This window comes from Cervus elaphus, chromosome 25 (genome assembly GCF_910594005.1).
Source record: "Cervus elaphus chromosome 25, mCerEla1.1, whole genome shotgun sequence".
Taxonomy (NCBI): Eukaryota; Metazoa; Chordata; class Mammalia; order Artiodactyla; family Cervidae; genus Cervus; species Cervus elaphus.
This window is the reverse complement of record NC_057839.1, coordinates 64,372,715-64,395,808: the sequence shown is the minus strand read 5'-3', so window position 1 is coordinate 64,395,808 and position 23,094 is coordinate 64,372,715. Positions and strand designations below refer to the sequence as shown.

The 23,094-nt window shown below is 43.4% G+C and overlaps 1 protein-coding gene across 1 annotated transcript in view; it reads right to left on the bottom strand.

Moving 5' to 3' along the window:
- Positions 1 to 7,803: 7,803 nt before the first annotated feature.
- The window catches only part of SEMA5A (semaphorin 5A), a 554,671-nt gene continuing 539,380 nt past the window's right edge, over positions 7,804 to 23,094 (bottom strand). Inside the window, exons 22-23 of the mRNA XM_043887779.1 lie at positions 17,201 to 17,412; positions 7,804 to 14,691 (exon numbers count right to left, since the gene is read on the bottom strand). Of these exons, the coding sequence (XP_043743714.1) occupies positions 14,572 to 14,691; positions 17,201 to 17,412 (332 nt within the window). The 3' untranslated portion in view covers positions 7,804 to 14,571. The remainder of the gene's footprint in view (positions 14,692 to 17,200; positions 17,413 to 23,094) is intronic.

Here is a 23,094-nt window from a genome sequence, read left to right as displayed (position 1 = left end):
TTGCTGCTGGTGTGTGTTAGTTGCTCAGTTGTGTCTGACTCTTCACAACCCCATGGACTGTAACTGTGGACTGTAGACTCCTCCATCCATGGAATTTTCCAGGCAAGAATACTGGAGTGGGTTGCCATTTCCCTCTCCAGGGGATCTTCCTGGCCCAGGGATTGAATCCAGGTCTCCTGCATTACAAGCAGACTCTTTACCGTTTGAGCCACCAAGGAAGCCTTTGAAATGTTGACAAATGCCAAATGTGACACAGAGGTGCCAAGTGAACACATGCTTGGAAATGTGACACCAATAGACTTGCACCATGCAGAGTTGCCACACACCTGCAGTTTGCAGTAAAACATGATATCTGTGAAACGTGATAAGACGAGGTATATTTAGTTGGATGCTCTTGTTATCTCCATTTACAGATGAGAAACTGAGACACAGACCAGTGATCAGCCCCAAGGTCACAGTCATAAGCTTAGAGTCTCTGTTGGAACCCAGCCCAGCACCAGCTCCCTGTCATCAGGGAGCCAAAGACACAGCCATCTGAGTCAACACCTTTTCCCATCTTCCAACCCAGACCTGGTGTTTAGTGGCCTAGAAATGGAGTACCGTGGAGGTATTGGAGCACACGCTTCATCCCATTACCTGTGTGTGTCATGTGATTCTTTAAAATCTGAGTGATGTTCTCAAATGTGATCGGGGTAGAATTCAACCACAAGTCAGATTCCTTTCAATTTTTTATTTTTTATTTACTTATTTATTTATTTTTTTACTTTAAAAAAATTTTTACTTATTTATTTATTTTTTCATTTATTTTTATTAACCTTTCAATTTTTTAATGTTTTTTAAAAAGTCTTTATTGAATTTGACACAATATTGCTTCTGTTTTATGTTTTCATTTTATAACCACCAGGCAAGTGGGATTCTTAGCTCCTCATTCAGGGATTGAACCTGAATCCCCTGCATTGGGAGGCTAAGTCTTAACCACTGGACCACCAGGGAAGTCCCAGACTCTTTTCTATTTCCATTCTGATTCCCCTCCCCACGCATCACATTTCCCCTTCTACTGGGTGGGGTTGGAATGACTGTAGGCAATTCTGGGAGGTTCCAGGGGGAACTGAGATGGGGATACATTCAGCTGGGCTTCAGGAAGCGTGGGTAAGTGGTGTGTGGTCATGTGTGCATAAAGTGACGTTACTGTAGGCATTTGTCAGCACAGCAGTACTTAACCTGTCTGTCACATCACCCATGTGTTGACACAGAGATGCGGCATCAGAGGTTCTGTCCTGCAGCACACAAGTCTGGGAACGGTGGAGGGGAAAGAAGTTTTGGAAATACAAGGCCATCGGCTGCTCTACATAGGCGATCATCCTTGTCTCTTAGCTTGTATGAGAATAAACGTTGAAAGAAGTGTTCCAAATTTTGATAAAAACTCTAAAATTTTACATGTGGCTACACACAACACGGTGCTATTGATAAAGATAAATCAGCCTGGTTTAATAATTATTTTCTATTTTTGCAATACCATAGTTTTTGTCTGGTAGTTAACACACACATTCTGCTATTTTTTAAATTATTACATATATCGTTTCTCCCATAATTTAAAAAAATTTTTTAGTTTGTAGAGATTTATTTTTTAAGTCTGAATGAACATTGATTTTTATACTTCACAGTGTGAATCACATATTCCTCTCCTCTCAATGACACCCAGATTACATGAGCCTCAGGCGCTTTAAAGTGGGGTCTGTCCTGAGTATGTGCTGCAAAATGCATGTGTCACAAAGGGTTAGGTTAGGATGACTGTGAGCGCATGGAAAGTGTGTCTCCAAGTTCAGAAGGGGACCGCTGAAGCCGTCACGCTTACTTGTGCAAGTGTGTTTCCCCTCGTCCCGTCAGGAAATGGGAGCGCCTCCTAGATTCCGGACGGGGACTTGCCAGCCGCCCTGCGGATCTGTGAGTGTGTGCGCTTGAATGCACCCACTGGCCGGCTGCCCGCCTCTCCTCCTGATGGGCGTGTCTTGCCGCCTTGTTGCTGCCCCCACCAGGCTTCTCTCGAGGACCGTGGGGCCTGGCTACCGGGGTGCCAGCCTCAGAAGGGGCACGGCTGTAACTCTTGTAACAGGGACCTACTAGCAGGAAACAGGGCTTCCCTGGTGGCTCAGATGGTGAAGCATCTGCCTGTGATGCAGGAGACCTGGGCTCCATCCCCGGGTCGGGAAGACCCCCTGGAGAAGGAAACGGCAACCCACTCCAGTGTTCTTGCCTGGAGAATCCCGCGGACAGAGGAGCTTGATGGGCCACAGTTCATGGGGTTGCAAAGAGTTGGACACGACTGAGCAACTAACACTTTCACAGCGGGAAACAGGAAGTGACCGCAGGGCTGAGGCTGCAGAGGGGAGGACCTGCACGGCACTCGAGTGTGGGGGTGACTGGATTCAGGAAAGAAGACCCATGAAACTGTAACCGAACCCAGGTCAGTTACCGGCTGAAGCCTGCTCGCTGCCCATTGGCCAACCATTTGAGAGGCCAGTGTCATTAGAAAGGAAAGGTGCTTTCATCAGGATCGCCAGTCCATGTTCGATGCATCAGACAGGGTGCTCAGGGCTGGTGCACTGGGATGACCCAGAGGGATGGGATGGGGGGGGAGGTGGGAAGGGGGTTCAGGATGGGGAACACATGTACACCCATGGCTGATTCATGTCAGTGTATGGCAAAAACCACCACAATACTGTAAAGTAATTAGCCTCCAATTAAAATAAATAAATTTTTAAAAAGAACAAAAGGAAAACAAAAAGAAAGTTACAGGTAGCAAGTAACTATGATACAATAAATAGGAAATACAAAAAAAAAAAGAAAAGAAAAGCAGGCAATCTGGGGGGAAGGTGAACTTGTATCCAGAGACCGGCTCCAAAGATTCTGCTTGGCCATGACAGTTTTCAAAGGAAAAAAATGGGAGAAGAGGGGCAGAACTCCGTGAGTCACTGAGGAAGGAGGGTAGGATCTGTCTCTATTGTGGGCAGACCAACTGACTTTCTCTACAGATATTATCCTGTCCATGTGATCTGCCTGCAGGATTGCTCAGAGGGGCTATGGGGGAAGAGAGCTAGTCTTCTTTTTAATTTAGGAAAAGGATCAACAGGTTAGATAAGGCATGGTGTGCATGCAGGAGAGGATAAATCAGGAGTTAGTTTTAATTGCTTAGTGATCTCATTCCCATGATTAGATTCTTTTAAGATTAGAGGGGAGCAAAAAAGGGCAAACAGGAAAGGGAAGAAAGAACTGCTTTCAGAACCACCCCTGGGATGAACAGTTGACCCTTTGGCAAAGGTCATGGCAAGGACCTGACAAATATCATGGAGCTCACATACATGAAGACTGGAAAATCTTAGTTCAGCAAAGTTTTCTCTGTATTCTATGGTGAGACTCATTTTCAAAACATTAATGGTGGTTTTTCATACTAAAGATGAACTTTTGCAGTTTTGGTGTGTTATACGAGGGATCACTTCACCAAGGGTTACCTTTTGAGTTTGTTTCCTCTGTTATTTTTTTAGTAGCTGGTCTTTGGAGCTCTGCACTACCCAGCACTATCAGATGTTTATCAAATGTATTCTTGTTGCTTTCAGCTCTGTTTCTGACTGTGATCGCAGGGATGAGGTGAGAGTTTTGGATACTCCCAAGAAAAATGTATGCCAAGTCGATTAATGAGAGAAAAGCCATTTCTGACATTCCTGTTTGATTTTATAAGCAAACTCCTTTAAAGAAGTAAACCAAGTATAAACAAGTATAATTCCAGAAAATAATATAGTTTCAGATGTTAAGGACAGTTTCTTCTTACATTAATTTCTTACAGTTGTGTAGTCAATACATTCAATCATTCCTGTCATTTTTCATAAGCTGGGCTCAAGGATACACTTTAAATTGAAATTTACATTGTGTATTTCAAATACATCCAAAGAAGGATTTTAAATCATATGTTAATTTATTTTTTAAGAATGAATGAAGTAGATTCAAAAAAGAGGAAGTGGATACATCAGCATTAGATGAGAATGCTTAAACATTAGAATGAGTGTGTGTGCATGTGTGTGTTCAGTTGTGTTTGACTCTGCAACCCCATGGACTGTAGCCCGCCAGGCTCCTCTGTCCATGGGATTCTCCGGGCAAGAATATTGGAGTGGTTTGCCATTTCCTTCTCCAGGGCATCTTCCTGACACAGGGATTTAACCCGCATCTCTTGCATCTCCTGTATTGGCAGGCAGGTTCTTTATTATAAGCTGAGCCACCAGAGAAACCCCCTATTATAATACATCACTGTAAATACAAAGATTCAGAAAAAATTCGCAAGGAAGAAAATTGGTGCCACATTTATTCCACTCACTTTCTAACAGTCAGTGTAGGTTCTTTTGCAGTGTTTTAAGATTTTGTTTCATATAATACAGATACATAGGAAGTATCCAAAGTCAAATGGTCTGGGATGGGGTCTGGGTAATGTTTAAAAAACAGCTCCCCAGATAATTTCAATATGCAGCCAGAGCTGATAATCTCTTGGATTGTCAACCTGCTCAATCACGGAAGAACAAATCTCCCCCAAGAAGCTGCAGGAAATTCTTCTGTGCTTTTAGCATTAAAAGATCCCCAACCTTTGAATAGGAGAGAAGTCTTTCCACTGTGCAAGTCAGCCTGGACCCTCTGGGTAAAGACAGATTTATATTTCATTAGTTGGAGTTAAAGTTAGTTTAATCATTATAGCATGCTTCATTAGTTTATATTTTTGTATATTTTGTTATTTTTTGGCTTCTATATTAAATAAGCTTTCTGGTCAATTGAAAATTATATATGGGGAATTATACACATATATGTTTATATATATGAGTGTGCATCAGTTCAATTCAGTCACTCAGTTGTGTCCAACTCTTTGCGACCCCATCACTGCAGCACGCCAGGCTTCCCTATCCATCACAAACTCCCGGAACTTGCTCAAACTTATGTTCATTGAGTTGGTGATGCCATCTAACCGTCTCATCCTCTGTTGTCCCCTTCTCCTCCTGCCTTCAATCTTTCCCAGCATCAGGGTCTTTTCCAATGAGTCAGTACTTCCCATCGGATGACCAAAGTATTGGAGTTTCTGCTTTAGCACCAGTCCTTCCAATGAACACCCAGGACTGATCTCCTTTCGGATGGACTGGTTGGATCTCCTTGCAGTCCAAGGGACTCTCAAGAGCCTTCTCCAACACCACAGTTCAAAAACACCAATTCTTTAGTGCTCAGTTTTCTTTATAGTCCAACTCACATCCATACATGGCTACTGGAAAGACCATAGCTTTGACTAGATGGACCTTTGTTGCCAAAGTAATGTCTCTGCTTTTTAGTATGCTTTCTAGTTTGGTCATAGCTTTTCTTCCAAGAGCAAGCATCTTTTAATTTCATGGCTGCAGTCACCACCTGCAGTGATTTTGAAGCCCCCCCAAATAAAGTCTCTCACTGCTTCCATTGTTTCCCCATCTATTTGCCATGAAGTGATGGGACTGGATGCCATGATCTTAGTTTTCTGAATGTTGAATGGGTTTTCTGATCTTAGTTTTCTTAGTTGAATGAGTTTCTGATCTTAGTTTTCTGAATGTCGAATGAATGAGTGTGCATACTGTCTCTCTCTCTCTCTCTCTCTCTCTCTCTATATATATATATATATATAGACACTCTATACACACACACACACACACACACATATATGGGATTTCCCCACCAAATGTACTGGAGTGGGTTACTGTTCCCTTCTCCAAGAGATCTTCCTGACCCAGGGATGGAATCCAAGTCTCTCACAGCCTGTGATCCAAGAGACTTGGATTCCATCTCTGGGTCAGGAAGATCCCTTGGAGAAGGGAATGATAACCCATTCCAGTACGTTTGGTGGGGAAATCCCATGGACAGAGGAGCCTAGAAGGCTATAGTCTATGGGGTTGCAAAGAGTCTGACATGACTTAGTAACTAAACCAACCGACAACATATATATGTGTGTATATATATATATACAGAGAGCTGTTCAGTCGCCAACTCATGTCTGACTCTTTACAACCCCATGGACTGCATCATGCCAGGCTTCCCCGTCCCTCACAATCTCCTGGAGTTTGCCCAATTTCATGTTCCTTGAATCAGTGATCCTATCCAACCATCTCATCGTATGGAGAGAGAGAGAAAGAGATTTAATGGGATCATGAATACTGAAATATGGCTTTCAGGAATCTTCTAGCTATGTTCAGGCTTACTAATTGTCATCATTCACCCTAGAAAAACCTTGTCTTATGCAAGAAAGAATGGAATCTGATGTGCTGTAGAGAAGATGATCTTCATAGAAAAATAAATTGATCACTGTCAACACAGGATATCAGCTCCTTGTAAGTTAAAGTCCTGATTGATTTTCCTTGGGACACATTTCTTGTTGCCCACTGAGATATTTATAAAAGTTGTTTACCACATCACAGAATCATTAGGAGACTGGTTGGTCCTGTCTTGGCCTGCACATAAGAGGCCGTGGCAACACACCCAGGAGCGTGTTGTGGAGTTTACCCTGGAGGTCGTCTGCAGTCTCCCTCCAGTGAAATGCTTTCCTTTAAGTAGTGATCACACCTCAGCACATTTGGGGACAAAGGGGCCACTGAGGCTCTGCAAAGAAAAATGCCACTAAATTGTTTCCTAAACAGTAGGGTTTATTTCAATGCTAACTTACAATGGAATGAGATAAACTATTTACATAAAAACCTAAGTACAAAAAATAGAATACAACTTTTACTGTACATATCAGGATTCTCTTATTTTTTCCCCCAAATGTTGGCAGATAGAGATGAGGAGGGGGCTGCTGTGGAAGGAAAATTGGGGGACTGTTGGCAGGACCCAGGATCATCCTTCATGAATTGTTTATAAAAGATGTGAAGGTTTGGATTCTAGAACCAGACAATTTGCCAGGAGCAGTGAGTGAGCAGGACACTTGCACTTCTAGGGTACCAGCTCATTTTACCTTGTAGATATGCTTGTTTTCCTTGGTGTTGAGGCTGGGAGCTGGCGGGAGTTGGTTTCTGCTGGCTGGCTGTGTGACCCCTGTCCGCCTCGCTCACGAGCATCCATCACTAATCCAGGGCAGCGGGCAATGGGCTCCCTGCCTGTGCTGCACAACCGGTATTTTAAGCTGATTTTGAAAACAGTGTATCTATCTGGTGTCATTAGACAACTTTCTTAGATTTAGACCTGAACAGCTCTCCAGCCAGCAGTTAAGACCAGTGAATCATGTTCATGTGTTAAGTTGCCTCAGTCATGTCTGACTCTTTGCGACCCTATGGACGGTAGCCCACCAGGTTCCTCTGATTCCTCAGGTGAGAATACTGGGGTGGGTTGCTGTTTCCTTTTCCTAACATTGTATGCATGCTGAGTCACTTCAGTCATGCTGGACTCTTTTAAGACCAGTGAACCGATGAACAGAAGATGAATGTGAAGATCACTGGATATCTGGATTGCACATTTCTAGCAACCAGGTTTCCAATAGAACCTTGAAAGTTAAATGTGAGGAATGAAAAGCAGTGTGTTATGTACACCCAATGGTTGTGAGGGGGAATACCCAGAAATCCACAAGCATTCCATAAGACAACTGAAGTTCCATTTTTCTCACTCCAGTGAAGGGCAGACAATGCTACCTCATTCTAAAAAAGTTCCATTATGACGAATATATATTGTCTCTTACACATTAATTTCAAGATCAGTAGTTTCTGTAAGTTTATCAAAGGCTCAAGATGACTTCCAAGAAATTTCAATTAAAAAAAAGAGAGAAACAATCCCAAATAAGTTTATTTTGTATCACAAAAATGGCAACAGCAAATTAACAAGGAATGAGGCATTTAACATTTCATAACATATTCAAAAGTTGCGAGTGGCATAACACACAATTTCAATTACAAACTTTTGAAGAATCTTACATTGGACCAGCTTGTGCACTTTCTTTGCAAACAATGTAGCGTTTTGGTGGTGAACGTAGGGGCTTGTGTTGGAGGTTCCCACTGTGCTTTCTTTCAAAGTGCCGAAGTTCAAGTCTGATTTTGGCCAACAGTCACAGTATGGGTTGAGGGGAGAGAAGGAATCAAATTTAACAGAGAAAAAACACTGCAAGTTTTCTTGATTCAAATTAAGGAAGAAAACTTTGTGAACTTATGAAGCAATTTTGACATTGACTTCAAACCAACAGTAGGCAATATTCTATGTGGTTGTCACTCCACTCACTATATCTGCCAGGCATCACGAGCCTCCATCTGATTTTCCTGTATCTATAGAGACTTGCCTGAAGAGGGACAGTGACAAGATCCTTTAACTTCTACAGGCATCCCGTTGACGTTCTTTCTACAGAACAAACTCTCAAGTGTTCTTGGAAGATGTAAAATTAAAGTGATGTCAGTTTCTGGATGGCTGGGTTCACCTAAATTCTGAACACACCGTGGTACCCCACTCTGGCACCACAGCCCAGTGGGGGCAGAATTCACACCTGATGATGCTGTGCTTCTTGCTCTCCTGAGATCAAAGAGGCATATGATGATTTTCTTTAAAGTACAGCCAATCAGTCCTCTGCTTTGAACAAATATCCAGATAAAATGATAAATCATCATCTGAAACAAGGCACTGGCAACACTCTACAGGAAATTAAACTACCTGCACTTACTAACAAGGCTCTTTCTTAGTGATGATAGTTTGGATCTTCTGGAATCCAGATTTTGCTTTCCAGCTTGTATTTATATAACGCGGGGACCATTTTAAACAGCTAACATTTGGGCCATTTTTGGCATTCAGTTGCCAAAAAGCTGAGAAAGAACAGGATCATCTTTGAATGGCTGGCCTCAGATTTCTGACTGATATGGGAGAGGTGGACTGAATTTTGTTGCCTGCCCAACATGTTTGTTTAAGAAATGCCATACAGTGATTTTCTATTTCAATTTTTCTCCTTTCAGGTGTTATGATATCTTTGACTAGCTACTGTTGTCATGTCAGCAAAGTGAAACAAGTTTGGTTGAATGAGAAGTGGTATTGGGTAATGGGTAACAAGGGGCTTCACAGGTGGTGCAGTGGGAAAGAATCTGCCTGCTAATGCAGGAGAGAGACACAAGAGATATAGGTTCGACCTCTGTTGAGAAGATCCGCTGGAGAAGGAAATGGCAACCCACTCCAATATTCTCTCCTAGGAAATTCCAAGGACAGAGGAACCTGGCGGGCTACAGTCCATGGGGTCACGAAGAGTCACACACGGCTAAGCAACCAAGTGTGCATACACACACACGATGGGTAATAAGCTTGAATGTTTTGTTTTTCTATGGCAGGACTAATACAATCTTTTAAAAGTACTATATGAGACAGGTTTCATTGGGAATAGTACATTCATGTAAGGCTCTGATTTTGGTTTTGATAATGCTATTAGACATTTTGCAGTGTGAACATATATTTTCAAAAGAGAAAAGGTCTCCATTCCTAATGCTTCTGAAACATGTACTAAGTTTTTGATGATGCAATATATGACCATTAAAAAACTCCCACTTTGATCCATCTGCTCCAAAAATATCTATAATGCATCTTTAACATAAATCCATAAAAAAGAGAATGGAATAGTCATTTTGATAAAAAATCTCTGCCAATAGTCCAATTTTATATCTTGCTCATTACTTTTCAATTTCCAAAGAAAAAATAAGCAAGAATGAAAGCAATATATTATTTTGTGTCTTATCAGGTTATCAAAATAGAGAAAGAGAATGCATTGGTTCTATATTTGTAGAGTTACAAAATATATTTAAATCAATTACTATTAATGACTTCAATAGGAGAGAATAACAGAAATAAATTCCACTATGGCCACTGGTCTCTGTATATTTTATCTTACACAGCAATTTACTGTGAAATATTTGGCATTCCCTTTTGTACATTTATCAGGCCAAAATGAATGTTACCGTGTTCTCCCATTTCACACCCATTGATCAGAGAAGCAGGGGGCTCAAAACGGCTTTCTAGTGTCTGACAATAGTTAAAAAGATAGGTAATCAGAGGTACTCAAATCTTGGTAAAGTCATGTCAACATGCATCACCATGTCAACATAAATTACCATGAAATAAGAGATGTTAGAAGAAATGAAAACGCTGGGCATAGCCAATGAATCTGTGAACTCCATTTTGTATCATTTTAAAAATAAGAGCAGAGAAACAGTCTGCATATGAATAGATTTAAGATTTTTTTAAATAAGATTGTTTTTTAATTCCCTCCTTCACAGACAATGATTATTGGAGTTGTGGGATTTAAGTGCAGCCCTGCCAAGTGGAGAACATATCCCTAGAGGCAGACTTGGCGCGTGGCATTAACCACTGATACCTGTTGCCTCTGAATAGATGCCCCAGAGTCACCTTTTGAAAACAGAAAGACTGAATTCAGTGTAGTTATCACCAAATGCCACACACAAGAAAATTCCACTGAAATATAAAAGACATCCTGGGGCTGAAGAAGGTTGATGACCTTGGGGCAAAGTCAATGCTGAAAGTGGTTTGACAGTGTTGGGGAAATATTCATGATTGATTCTGAAAGTGAGGAATATGTCAAAAAGGAACATCAGGATATTTGCAAATGAAAACACCATCGCAGTTGTACCTCCAGTGTGCATTAAGGGAGTGTTTACACAAAATGACTAGCTGAGCGCAGACTTCGTACACGAAAAAAAAAAAAAATCTCCTTTGATCTGCAGTTACACTAACACATCCTTTCAGGAAGCCCCTGGGCTGAAAATTTGTCCATAACTCTGAAGGCATCTGACTCACTTACTCACTAATTCTGAAGGACACCTGCGCGAACTCTGACCACACAGGCATTGATGCCCATGAACTTCACCCTTTTGCAGATAAATGAGGAAAGAGAGGCACCCTGGCCTGCTCTCTGGGCAGTTGATCCCGGAAGACCCAGGGATCAGACACAGGACTGTGTGAGATGATCATAGTCTCCACCTGGGATCGTCCACAGCCCTGGGCTGGGAGGCACCAGAGTCCCTTCTTTACAAGGCCACTTTCTCCTGAATTCACTTCCTTTCTCTTTGACATCACTCATGAATCAGGGGGCCAGAGCCCTGGTTCTCATTGACCCCGCAGGCTGACCGTTCCTGGGCACAGAGGCTTCTCCACATAGCAGCCCTCACATTCGCTCACCGCTTACCCCTCTCAGTTCCTTTAGACTCTCTGTCCACTCTCCACACACAGGGAGCCATCTTTTCCCCCAGGATTACTGCCAGTTCTAGTCAGAATCGACAGGCTTAGTGACAAGTCCCTGAAAGAGCAGGAAGGTTCAGATCCCCCCGTAAGTTCCAGAGGCACCAGCACAGAAACAGACCTAGAGCAGGTCAGACAATCGGGGAAGAAAACACCCGAGTCTGGGGACCCGGGGTCTTCACGCAGCACTGCCTGATTCTGCGTCCCCAGAATCCACAGAGTCGAGGTCGTCCAGGGAGACAAATCCCTCCGAGCGATCAGAGCTGTCACCTGCAGAGCTGCTCTGAGAGGCCGCCTGCTATGCCGAGAGCAGGGACCCTGGGGCAGTACGGGTTGGTGTTAGGCAGTGACTGGTCTGGTCTAGAGAAAGCACCCAACACTGGGAATCAGATTCCAAAGAATGTCAGGGTGAGACTGAAGCCCGTTTCCTAACGAGAACCAGCCAAACTTCAACTGTATCTAGAAGCAACCCTAGAAATTAAACTGTGATTAATGTCATTTGATATTAGACTCAGAGAAATACAATTTAAAAATATTAGATTTTATTTGTGCTGCCTGTACCAGAAAGAAAAAAAACACACACACACAAAAGGAAGAATGAAAGAAAGAAAGAAAAAGAGGGAGAAAGAAAGGAAGAAAAAGGTTGGATAGTGAAGTTACACAGAAATTTAAAATGTGACAAGTGCTGGCAGGAATCTCTACCACCCACCTTACGAAGAGCGGCTGTTTGAAGAATCCAGCAGAAGTGGGAGACTTTACCACAAAAGCCCACCACACGGGGGCTTAATGAAGGATGCAGAGGGGAGGCAGACACGTGAGCAAAAGCCCTTCGGTGACGGGAAAACGAAAGTTATTCCATGGCTGGTTAAATTTCTTAGATTATAGCTAAAACTATCCTAAAACCAACTCATATTCTGTTAAGTAAGAGGGAGGGATGGAGGGAGGAAGGGATGGGAGGGAACGGGAGACAGAGAGCGAGAGAACAGAACAATTTTATTTCTAATAGAATGCCAGAGAACAAAAACGCATGAATTTCTTTGCGGTGATAATCACAAAGGTGTATGGAATCAACAACATGAAAAGTCTGTTGTGGGGGAGGGTGCTCTCCCTAGTCAGTGGGTAAGAATGATTGATGACCAACTTTGATGTCATTTAGAACACATTTCCCATCAAGTCCAGTGATGCTTTTTTTGAAATGTCAGTATCGTCTGTTCTGCGGGAAAGAGAATGACCTTTTAAAAGCTTAGAAAACATTGTGGGGGCTGGAATTCATAAAACTGCTAAATGTGCTACGCAATGTGGACATCTGTCTTACAGGACAGTGATGAGACAGGGTGAAGCAATCAAGGAAAACACAACCCAAGGACAATTAGAAAACTATCTGGGTAAACTTCCCTTCCCAAGTGTGGACTTTAGACAGAGCAATCTCACACAGCATTCAAGGGAATACAGGAGATACAGCAAGAACTCCCCACTGGAAAGACCCCGAACATCATTCATTTGAAATCTATCAGACCTCCCAGAGCCCAACTGCAATTTAGATTTTATTTTAGTAGAGCCATTTCAGAAAATTTGGGTACATGAGAATGTTTTGAACTCAACAACATTCATTACTAAGCATAAAAATTTCCAATTTCTTCAGATAGGACAGAGTGAAAACATGTATGCTAAAACATACATATGTCCCTTGATGCCCATATCGTAGATTTTCACAGATCTGAAGGTTCATTTATCATAAGAACATGTTTTAATGTCCACCCAGGCCTTTATCATGATACCCAGAGGCATCCAATGAATAGTTTCAATCTTCTTGTTACTTTCAAAAATTATTCAACCAACTGCCATATATTATGTATCAGTTTTTTGTGAGTAATTTATCCTGGTTTTTTTTTTTTCCTTCTGGGGACCACACTGAACAATATCATAACTCAGAAATGCTTGTGAATGATTGAAGCTCAGAACCACAGGGATCACTGAAGGCTTTAACATCCTGATACCCTGATTTCTCAGGGTACTTCTTTTGAAATGTTGTTGCCCCTATGCAGGGAGAAATGGGACTAGGTGGGTGGGAAGGCAGCACTGAGATAAAAAACAAAAGGCACCCAAGCTAAACATCACCTCCTGACCTGACCTGAAGGCAGCAAATGACAGCTTGGAACTTGGGGAGCACTTCAATATGCACAGTAGCAAGCTGCAGAAAGCCAGCTTTACACATCATTAATGCTCTTAGTAGGGGCTGATGGCCTCACGTTAGTTCTATCAGGGAGATGGAAAATAGAAAGTTGCTTTTCATTAAACATCAGTTCATCCAATACCTTCTGTAGCATGGAAAATTTTTTTTAAAAAGTTGTTTTCAATTATATTTCAGTTCTTTCAATACTTTCTTCACTGGCATCATGAATGTTTGAAATTTTTCTTTGCAGAGAGAGGGCAGGTGCAGAATCTATTATACAAATGCTAAACAAGTGGTTATTTTACAGAGTGGTTCTTCAGAATGTTACTACGGCCCAGACAGGCGGGCTCTCTTGACCCCGCGTGGCAAAGAGCTCCCTGAACTGCCATGAAAACCACAAGTCAGAATAAGGCGAGCTTCACGGCGAGCTGCAGGGCACATTCACCCTTCATCCCGTCTGTCCCTCTGTTCTTTACACTCAGCTCCCCCGGGAACAACACAGCAAGCGCAGCAAGGCTGAGAGTGGAGACCTCCCATCGCACACCCGCACCTCCGCAGATGCAAGCCAGGCTGAATCCCCGGGCGTCCTCAGGCGAGAAGCGTTCCAAGTCCAAACACACACAGAACCATCCAGAATGAGAAGATGGCGATCACCACAATGGTGAGTCCTTGTATGGCCACATTCATAGTCTCCATTTTATCAGCACTCTAAAGCATGTGGAGGTGGGGTGCCTGCTTTCCTGAATTAAATCACCATTAAGATTTATGCTCAGGGTCAAGAAGATGTTCATATTTCTAAAGACTCCTTCCAATGTGGGTGGTACAGTTATGAAAAAAGCTCCAAAAAAGCAACCAACTTTTTCGAAAAATGGACTGAACATAAAAAAAAAAAAAAAAAAAAAGCTGCACACCAAGGCTCATTAAACACGATCATCAAGAATTGTAGACCAGATTTTCACGGTCGTGTTTAGATTTTTGTTGCTTTTGAAAACGTTTCTCTTCGGCAACAATGGGACACTAGTGGCTTGAAATGCACTTGAGATGTATCCACACTCCATCTCTGAAGGCTTGGAGACATGGGCAGTCATGGAGCACAGGCCTTAAGGAACTGGGGGAATTACAAGAAGCCAAAAATAGAAGAGCTCTTAGTACTCATCATAGTTATTGAGATCTGTAAAGTAGGCGTTAGAATAGGTCTTCCCAGTGAGATGTGGGTTGAAGTATTTGTTTCTTTCCTCTAGGATCAAGTTGTTTTTGTTAAATGCCTGTAGAATAGAAGATAGAAGATTTACGAGCACTCAGTAAGCAGTATTTCAGAAAGAGAATATAATAGGAGACAATTATAGTTGACCCTTGAACAACATTGGTGTCAGGGGCACTGACCCTCCTCGAAGCTGAAAATCTGAATTTAACTTATAGTCAGCCCTCCATACATGTGGGTCTTCTGTATCTGAGGTCTGCCTGGATCCATAGTGCTGCATCCTGGATTCAGCCAACCTATCGTGGAGTTTGGTAGTATTGAAAAAAATCTGCAAATAAGTGGACCCATGCAGTGCAATGTTGTTCAAAAACCTGCTGTATGTGGAATTTGAGCTCTCCCCTAAGCCTTCATTATTTTAAAATGTCTTTTCTCGCTTACACGCTTCCGCACATCATTTTCCTTGTTGAGGATTTGCCTCATAAGTAGAATGAGGTTGGTAGGTTTTCAGTCCAGATTATTTTTGAGCTTTACTCAGAAACTCTACTTTTGAACTTTAGCCTGAAAACTTCCAAGAGTTAGAAGACCTAAATTGAAACCTCCAGGAAACCTAAGACTCTAGTGATTTCAAATTCATGAGCACTTTGAGTATTACCACTTATAACTGAGCAGCTTTTGGATTGTCATGGTACATTGATAAAAGATTTTGAAGGAACACATTTACATAAATGCATGAGATTCTTAATTTCTCATTTTCTACACTTGTGGGAAGGTGACTGTGGTGGTGGTGGTTTCTATTGCAGCCACTTCTGACACAAAAGCGCTTTCTCACTAAGAGAATAGTTACCCATACTCTGGGGCTTCCCTGGTGGTTCAGATGGTAAAGAATCTGCCTGCAATGCAGGAGGCCCAGGTTCAATCCCTGGGATAGGAAGATACCCTGGAGAAGGGAAAGGCAATCCACTCTAGTATTCTTTCCTGGAAAATCCCATGGACAGAGAGGCCTGGTGGGCTGCAGTCCATGGAGTTGCAGAGTCAGACATGACTGAGCAATTTTCACTTCACTTCACATACCTGTCCTTTTAAAGAGCTGAACTATCCCAGGTAGAGGGTAAATTACGAGAGGACCAAAATAAAGATGTTAGGTAGGTGGCACAGCCCAAATGTTTGGGATTTATCTGGCCAAGGAGTCAGAAGAAAGTTCTAGAAAGACTCATTAGAGACTGGACAGTGGTACTTTGCCTTCAGAGCAGCAAGATTTCAGAGTAAGTGGCTCCTGGATCTTCAGTGAGAACAGGAGACCAGCTAAATGATCTTCAGATGCTTGAAGCAAGTGATCACAAGTGAGCTGATGGGTTGGGATCACATTGAGAAGGGCCCCATTCTTGGGTACTGGAGGTTTCTCCTTGAAGACTCTTGCTCATGGGAACTCATGTTCCTCCTCATTCTCTGGGGGCTTGGTTCTGAGAAGGTGTGTGGGGTGTGTTATTAATTCTTGGGGCTTCATTTCCTGCCTCTATCATGGATCAGTATAACATGCTGATGGCTGGGGAACCCAGCTCTGTCTCTATGCACGTGGGGGCCCCATGGTGGTGAGAGGAACCAGCGAGGACCCTGCGGATCCTAGGACATAAGAGCTTCCAACTAGCTGAAGCTGTCGGGGCTGAAGAAACTGCATTTCCCACATGGGAAGGAAACTGGATTTTGAAAGAAGCCATCATAGCAGGAATATTAAGAGGGACCATGGACTTAACAGGAATATCAAAATTCTGATGACTGAATGAAATGATGGCGTTTGCAGCGACACGGATGGACCTAGACATGATCATCCTGAGTGAGGTAAGCCCGGCAAAGACAAACATCATATGGTATCAGTTACATGTGGAATCTAAAAAATAATACAAATGAACTTATTTACAAAACAGAAACACAGAAAATAAACTTACAGTAACCACAGGGGAAAGGTGGGCATGAGATAAATTAGGAGTATGGGATTAATAGATATACACCATTATATACAAACTAAACAACAATGATTTACTATGCAGGGAAATATATTCAACATCTTGTGAAAGCAAAGTGAAAAGTGGAAGCAAAGTCTCTTAGTCATGTCTGACTCTTTGCGACCCCATAGACTGTAGCCTATGAGGTTCTTCCATCCATGGAATTTTCCAGGCAAGAGTACTGGAATGGGTTGCTGTTTCCTTCTCCAGGGGATCTTCCCGACCCAGGGATTGAACCCAGGTCTCCAGCATTGCAAGCAGACGATTTTACCTTCTGAACCACCAGGGAAGCAGCCCAGGGGAAACATATCCAATATCTTATAATAACCTATAGTGGGAAAGAGTCAGAAACCATATATACATATAACGGAATCACTTTGCCGTACACCTGGAATTAACACAACATTGTTAATCAACTGTTTTTCAGTATATAGAGTAAACACTGACAGGAAAAATAAGAGACGTCATTCACCTTGCCCCCCACCCCGTGACCTGCATCACCACCCCTGGGCTTTGCCGGCAGCCCCCAGGACAACACCTGCCTCCCTGGCACGCCTGGCTGCCGGTCCCTACCTTGATGGCCTCCACCGAGTCGTACTTGTCCAGTTTGTTGATGTGGTTGGTTATGCTGGTGTTGAGCGGGGCGGGCGCGACGGGGTGGATAACGGTGGCGTCGTGGGATTGCTGCTGGTACCGCTGGCAGTAGGTGTGGACGAGCAGCGTGAGAAGGCAGCCCAGGATGGCGCTGCTGAGCCCCGCGGCAATCATGTGGAGCAGGCTGAACTCTGGGGAGACAAGATCCACAGTCAGGCCGCCGGGAAAGGGACACGCTCCTCCCCAGCGCAGTGGGCTCAGAGGAAAAGAGAAGGACGCTGGGGAAAGCACCAGATTCCTTCCAAAACTCAGGAAATCATCAGACCCTCCTTAAAGTGTCCCAGGGACGTCCCCGGTGGTTCAGCAGTTGAGACTCTGCCTTCTAAGGGAGGCGGTGTGGGTTTGATCCCTGGTCAGGGAGCTAAGATCCTACATGCCTTGTCGCCAAAAAAAACAGAAACAAGATATAAGACAGAAACACTATCATAACAAATTCAATAAAGACTTTTTTTATGTGGACCATGAAAAAAATCTTTAAAAGTATAAAATGTCACTGCCACCAAAACGCTTCTCTGCACTGAGCACACGGTAGTTTATGTCAGTGCTTTTATGCATTATAACCAGCCTTTTGGACGCCCCCACATACACTAGCAGAGACATTTTTTTTTTCTTTAAAGGCTTGAACGAGACAGTCCTGTCTCAAGTACAGCATGATCTGTGCTCTCTGGGGTTCTAGGGAACATGTTTTCCATGTTCCTGAAGGGACTGAGGGCCCCTGCATGCAGCTTGTCTGTGTCCCGGGAACAGAGCGAGGATGCTTCTCACTGCTTCCCATTCCCACTCACCTGCAAGCCTGACTACTTCCCCTATCCTTTATCACTTCATATTATTTAAAAATGTGCTCTGATTGCATCATTGTTATGTTTCCATTACATTTTTGGAATATGAATATGCCCGTATTGTATAACCTAAGAAAGTGCAAAATGCTATACAAGAATAAATCTTTTTATTATTATTATTATTATTTACAAGAGGAAACGACTGTCACCATCTTCTGTACTGTGTTTTGCAGACACGAGGCACACTCACATGCCGTGTGTGCATGTTGTAAATGTCACCCAGGGTACCATTTTTTTTTCATTCACATTGTATCTCGGAGACCTTATAAGTAAAATGCTTCACTCTGAAGAAACAAATGATTGGTGTCAAAGAAATATGATCTTTTAATGGTCATGAAATGACCCTCTTTTATACAGTGCTTTTTTTCTACTTAATAGCATCTCTAAGTTATTTTGAGTTTTAAATACAAAATATTGATTAAAGAACTGATAGGGCCTTATGTCTCTAATATAGGATTGGTTTGAGTGGTATCAAAGTGGCATAGCAAGACCTGCTTAATGTCTGAGAAAGAATGACCAAAGAAAAAATAAGATATTCATTGTGTGTTGGCAAAACATCTGACAATCAAAATTTTAAGCCTTTCAGGAAATAAAGACAACATCTGAGCTGTGCCCGGGAAGCTGAAATTATTGAAATTCAGGTGAAGCAAAGTATAACCTCAATGCTCTTCGGCTATCTTGGCAATGTATAGCTAACCAGCTGCCTGAGAGTTACTGGCCTTATGTCTCCATTGCACAGGGCACATCTGAGGATCTGGCTTTTCTCCCAGGTGCCCCCTCCATGCACCACCAGATGCCAAGCGTCACCCTTGCTCTCTATCACTCAGATGGGACCTGTTGTCCATTCTGCACTCAAATGGGACCCCTGAAGATGCCTGCTGGGTACCACTGTGCACGCCGGATGACAAGACTGGGCCACATGGGGAGGTCCCCAGGGAGAGAAGATCTGTGAGTCTGTTTCCTGCATCTAGCAGGTCCTGGCATATATGTTCCTTAGTCACCTGGGCTCCTTCCCAAGGACTCTGAGAGCTGCCTTTGCCTCACCTGGAATCCAGAGCACAGGCGGAGCATCCTTCACCCATCTCTAAACCGTCTCAGCTTCTCCCTCTAAGCTGCGCCCCTTTGCCGCTCCTGGACACCAGGTCTGGGGCTCTGCAGCCCTGGGAGTCAGATTTGCACCCTGAGGTGGATGAAGATGGTGTAGAGGGGCAGCCTCCTCCTCTGTCCTCTGTGAGCCATAACCAGTGTACTCCCACTCACACTGAAATGCTAAACTGATGATTCCGAACACAGGCCTCTGGTGTCTTCAGCATCTGGGACTGGATAATCCAGGAGGATGTTACTAGCATATTCCACAGTACCACCCATTCCCTGACATCTACCTCAACTTTTCACTTCTTGATTATTTGGTCACTGGTTTAACAACGAGAAAGGAATCAATAAGCCTGTGGCTTTTCCTGATTTTGTCTAAAGCCTCTAGGGCTGAATCTGGGACAGTTGGATAAAGCATGCAAGGGCCATTCTACTAGCAACCACTAGAAGCTTCTATTCTAACCCTTAAGCCACCCTCAAGGTAAGCAAGCGTGGATTTCACACTTGTTGTCATTTCTCAATGCTTTAGCCATTTGGACCCTCCAGGGTCAAGGCCACGTGGGGATAAAAGTACTTCTGCCGCCTATATTTTCCTCTAATAGTTTTATAGTGTCCAGTCTTACATTTAGGTCTTCAATCCATTTTGAGTTTGTTTTTGTGCAGGTGTTAGGGAGTGTTCTAATTTCATCCTTTTATGCGTGGCTGCCCAGTTTTCCCAGCACCACTCACTGAAGAGACTGTCTTTTCTCCATTGTGTATCCCTGTCTCCTCTGTCACAGATTAGGTTACCGTAGGAGCCTGTGTTTCTCTCTGGGTTTTCTATCTTAATCCACGGATCCATAGTTTTGTTTTTGTGCCAGTACCATACTGTACCGATTACTGGAGCTTTGTAATATAGCCTGAAGTCAGGGCGCCTGATTCCTCCAGCTCTCTTTTTCTTTCTCAAACTTGCTTTGGCTATTTGGGGTCTTTTGTGTTTCTGTACAAATAGTAAAAGAATCTGGTAATAATTCTGTGAAAAATGCCATTAGTAATTTGATAGGGATTTCACTGGATCCGTAGTTTCCTTTAGGTAACAACAGTCATGTTCACAATATTGATTCTTCCAATTCAAGAACACGGGACATCTGTCCATCTGCTCGTGTCGTCTTTGTGTCTTTCACCAGTGTCGTACAGTTTTCTGAGTACAGATCTTTTGCCTCCTTATGTACATTTATTCCTAGGTATTTTATTCTTTATACCCAGCAAAACTGACTTTCAAGTATAAGGAGAATAAGCTGTTGTCTCATTGTCTCAACTCAAGAGAACATTGTTCACAAGAGCCCTTCCTGTGTTGGAATAATCAGAGAACAAGACTAAAACAACAGGCAAGACCTGGACAATGGGCTGGAGGTGAACCTTAAATATGTAGCTACTTGCAAACAAAGACCAATGAGGGTGAAAGGGGAGCATGCGAGGTTCTGATGGTGCAGACAGAGCACAGAGGCAGATACTGTGCTTTTCACACATGGAAGGTTGGTGGGGACTCTCTGTCTGTCTGGCAAGTCCATTGGCACCAGTTTTTCCAGCAGCATTTGCTCACTACATGTCTCTGTGTCTCATTTTAGCAATTCTTGCAATAGTTCTAACTTTATTACTGTTATAATCTGTTACAGTAATCTGCGATCAGTGATCTTTGATGTCACTATTGCAAAAAAATTATGACTTGCCGAAGGCTCAGATGATGGTTAGCTTTTTTTTTTTTTTTTGGCAATAAAGTACTTTTAAATTTATAAAAGTACTTCTGCTGTAGTAGTAACATATTATATTATAACACAGGGAAGATGTATGACTCTCTCCATATGCAGATACTTTGTCATTAGTCAAGTGAATCATTCCTGCAGGTGCCTGGGGAAGGCTGGGCCAGCTGACATCTCTGGGATGATTGTATAGTCTCTGTGTCTCATGCAACTAAAAATAGCTCTCAAAGTCAGAACCTTTCTAGAGGCATACATTTTTTTCTGCGTAAGTGAAAAATCGTTCCTATTAAATCTCTCGAATCTGCTTAGTGTGGCACTTTGCTTTGAATATGCTTCTTGCTGTTGTTTTTATTCAGTAAATCTAGAATAGAGGCCAACTACCCAGTGGGTCCAACTAGCCAATTTTCTGTGTAAAGTTTGACCGATTTTTCAATGAGCTGAAAAAAGTTATCTGTGAAGTGCCCTCAATATCCTCAAACCTCCTTACTAGGTAATCCTTTTTACTTGTCACCGGACAATAAGCCCAATCTGACTTCTTATCCCCAGGGCTTCTCTGGGGGCTCAGACCGTAAAGAACTGGCCTGCAATGCAGTAGACTCAGATTCAATCCCTGGGTCAGGAAGATCCCTTGGAGAAGGGAATGGTAACCTCCCCCAGTATTCTTTCCTGGGAAATCCCATGGACGGAGGAGCCTGGAGGACTATAGTCCACAGAGTCACAAAGAGTCAGACACGACTAGTGACTGAGCGCCCCCGCACACATGAGCACCTACCTACCTGCTCTGCTGTGGCAGCAGCCTCAGACGAAAACGATAAGTTCTGAAGACTGTGATTAAAGTTTCTATGACTGAATCAATAGCACCCCGAGACATGATTTGGTGCAGCATATGGCAGAACTGGCTCAAACACACAAAAACGCTGAATCTTATGGAAGGAAGAGAAAGGATGGAAGTGGCCCTTCTGTTCCTCATAGCTCAGATGGTAAAGAATCTGCCTGCAATGCAGGAGACCCGGGTTCAATTCCTGGGTCGGGAAGATCTCCTAGAGAAGGAAATGGCAACCCAGTCCAGTATTCTTGCCTGGAGAATCCCATGGACAGAGGAGCCTGGCAGGCCACAGTCCATGGGGTCGCAAGAGTCGGACACAACTTAGTGACTAAAGAGAGAGAGAGAGAGAAAAGGGCCTTCTGTATCATGTCCTCCTGGATGTTCAAGGTCTTGGCAGGACTCCCGTATCTTACCCTGCGAAGGCCGGCTGAGGAAAGTGGTTTGTGAATTTGTGTTACACCTGGAGGGTCAGTCACGCTGCAGAAGTGTCAGCTGGCTGCCCCCAGGTTCTGCCTTGAAATCCCTCTGGACGGGGACACTCTCTATAAACTCTGCGGCTCTGTGGACCCTGGATGTTATCTAAGACTGCTGCCTGGGTAGGGCTTCTGTGGCTGCAGACACCCTCCACTGGGACACTCAGCACCCGGACTCTTTTCTCGTTGTGATTGCTGTTTAGTTGCTAAGTCGTGTCCGACTCTGTGACCCCATAGACTGTAGCCCACCAAGCTCCTCTGCCCATGAGATTTCTCAGGCAAGAATATTGGAGTGGGTTGCCAATTCCTTCTCTAGGGGATCTTCCTGACCCAGGGACTGAACTTACACCTCCCGCATTGGCAGGCAGATTCTCTACCACCGAGCCATCTCGGAAAGGTGCTCCGGGCTTAACACTCACACTGGGATCCCACTGCTTGGATCCAGACCCAGCTCCACTTTGACTTCCCATGAACCTCTTCTCTCAGACTTTCTCTCTGTTTATAAAATGCAGATAAAAGCTGTGGCTGCTATCCCTTCTCTACAGTTCCCAAAACCACAGTCTCTGAACACTGATTTTTCACCACTCATCTGGCCGCAAAGCCCGACCTGACCTGACCGTTTGTTGCAGAACCGACCAGGAATGCCAGGAGGAGCATTCGTTAGCTGCGTCTCTTCACCCACATTCCACGGCAAGGTCTTTAAAGAGAGCGGGTACTATGAAGTGTGGTCCCCAGATCCTCAGCGGTGTGATACTGTATATGCTCAGTATCACCTGTCTATACCCTGAAAAACGCTGACTTCCGAATCCTTCTCTACCACCAAGGGTTTTACAAAAAGAACTGT